Source organism: Lolium perenne, chromosome 3 (genome assembly GCF_019359855.2).
Source record: "Lolium perenne isolate Kyuss_39 chromosome 3, Kyuss_2.0, whole genome shotgun sequence".
In the NCBI taxonomy this organism is placed as follows: domain Eukaryota; kingdom Viridiplantae; phylum Streptophyta; class Magnoliopsida; order Poales; family Poaceae; genus Lolium; species Lolium perenne.
Window position 1 is genome coordinate 267,802,155 of NC_067246.2, and position 2,152 is coordinate 267,804,306.

The following is a 2,152-nucleotide window of genomic DNA, read 5'->3' on the forward strand; positions in this document are numbered from 1 at the left end:
CGAGCACGGCGTGGGCGGCGGCTCAACGGCTGGGCGCGATCGGCGGCGAGGTCGAGCGTGCGGCGTTGGCGGAGAGATAGTGGGAAACTGTGTCGACATGGGGGGCTGCCTCGACGCGTTGATAGAAATTTGCTTAAATCAAAATAATAGCAGTGTGTCTAACAGAACAACGCTTCCACTACTTGGTGCCCCACCGGTCCAAAACTAATGGCAGCGTGCGTCAACCTTGACACGTGGTCGATCAGGACATACTAGCCGCATGTCCCAGGTGCGGCACGCTGCAGATAAGTTTTTAGCCCAGCGCAGCCGAGGCCCACATAATAGTCGCGTGGCCCTGACAGGGAAATGCTTCTAGTATGGCTATACCGATCACGTGCCATATTTGGACAGGCGACAAGTAATAGCAACCGTGTGCCCATAGAAGAGTCCGTTGTCAATAAACTTACCCCTGTAGCCTTTTTTCCTAGTAGTGACATCTTATGTACCTTTAGCACCACCAGACCCCTACATCTCCCATGTTCAAATAAAAGCCCTACATCTCCATACCATAATTTTTAGGCGAGTGTAGTTGACATCTCCATACCTAGTTAGGTATGACAATTTTGGTATGCTGTGACAGAACTCGGATATGGTCTTGATCTTGAAATACAACTTTAAACTTAAACTTTTTTTTGGCATGGATGACAGATTTAGTACTATCCCTGTCCATAGAAAAATGTCGTAAGTTTGTCTAAATTTTGATGTATCTAAATACTCTTTGGTTCATAGATAATTTAGAACTCAGATAAATCTTCGATATCTTTTTATGAACTGAGAAAATATATTCAAAAAATGACATTCGTCTTAAATGTTACTACAAGAGACTAAACTAAGCAACATTAAAGATCTGAAAACAAATTGCAACATTTCATTATTCATTTCGTTCATCAGGCATTAACTAAATTCTGTGGTAAAACTCGCCCAATGCAACCATCGATCAGAGCAAGCAAGCATGCATGCGCCTTTGTACGCACTCCTCGATCGATCAAAGTTCAAAATGCGTCAAGATCGAGGAACTCGTCCGGGTCAAGAAACGGCGCCTCGTCCTGCCTCTGCGCGACGGCGGCGACGTGGTGGTGGTGGTTGCCGGCTGGCTGCGGCCAACGCGGCGGCGGGGGAGGAGGAACGGGAGCCTGCTGCTGGAGCTGTATCTGCGCGGCGGCCATGTCGAGCTGCGCCCGCGTCCTGGCCAGCTCGCACTGCGCGACGAGGATCTCCTCCTGCAGCCGGTTGATGATCCCGGTGCATCCGTACACCGGGTCACCCACCCGCCACTGCGCCTCCATGGCCAACGACTCCGCCGCCTGCCCTCTCTCCTCCACCGGCAGGCTCTGCAAAATGACAGCTCGCCGATGTAAATCTTCAGCCATGGGGGCACGAACTCTTAAACTAGCTGATAGTTTTGTCAATATTATGGCGGATTAGCACGCACCTGGAGCAGCCTGGCGACGTTGCTGGCGCCGAAGACCCGGTGCACGCAAGCGTAGCGGTGGGGGTGCGATGCCGGGAAGTAGGGGGCGAGCACGCAGTCGTGGGCGCACCGCCGCCGCAGGTACTTGCACGCCGCGCACCGCTTCGGACTGTTGCCACCGCCTTCCAGCTGGTCTTCCTCCGGCTGCATGTCCACGTTGTTGCCGGTCATCGCCGACATGATCGATGATGATCTAGCGTTAGATCTTCGTGTGAGTTTCTGGGATTTCGTGGATCTTTGGAAGATTTCGGGGTGAGATCTTGTGGGCGCATGCTTATATACACGGGTGCATGATGGGGAGCTGGAAATGGCAACAGCAACGGCTACGTTCGTGTAAGCATGGTAACCTCAACGGCATTGTTGTTGCCAATTATATCAGGAGAGCTGCCGCCATTGCTCCTCTCCTCTGCATGCAGGCTGGCCCACCCTGCACCGTCGCCGTCGCCGTGGCAGATCGGTGCTTTGCTGCAAGTCCGCAAATGCAAGAATATATGTGCATGTAACTTACGTCAGTACCAATATCGCCACAGCATAGTTTGAGATACGGAGAAATGGCATGTTAAAATAGGAATATGGATATGCTGCATTCCGCTTTGCTCAAACGACATGGATTACTTATAACTCCTTTCTGACCAACAGTGT

General features: G+C 51.5%; 1 protein-coding gene across 1 annotated transcript; it reads right to left on the reverse strand.

Annotated features, from left to right (window-relative positions):
• Positions 1-1,031: 1,031 nt before the first annotated feature.
• On the reverse strand, positions 1,032-1,695 carry LOC127339939 (LOB domain-containing protein 23-like). Its single transcript, XM_051365730.2, has 2 exons — positions 1,472-1,695; positions 1,032-1,370 (listed from the first exon to the last, which is right to left on the reverse strand). The coding sequence occupies exons 1-2, from the start codon at positions 1,688-1,690 to the stop codon at positions 1,032-1,034; spliced, it is 558 nt and encodes a 185-aa protein (XP_051221690.1). The 5' UTR covers positions 1,691-1,695.
• Positions 1,696-2,152: the final 457 nt, after the last annotated feature.

Bases quoted from the DNA above. Each gene is read 5' to 3' on its own strand.
- LOC127339939 (XM_051365730.2), bottom strand. From the start codon at position 1,690: ATGTCGGCGATGACCGGCAACAACGTGGACATGCAGCCGGAGGAAGAC. The intron at 1,371-1,471 runs GTGCGTGCTAAT...GTCATTTTGCAG, and splicing joins ACGTCGCCAGGCTGCTCCAG to AGCCTGCCGGTGGAGGAGAG.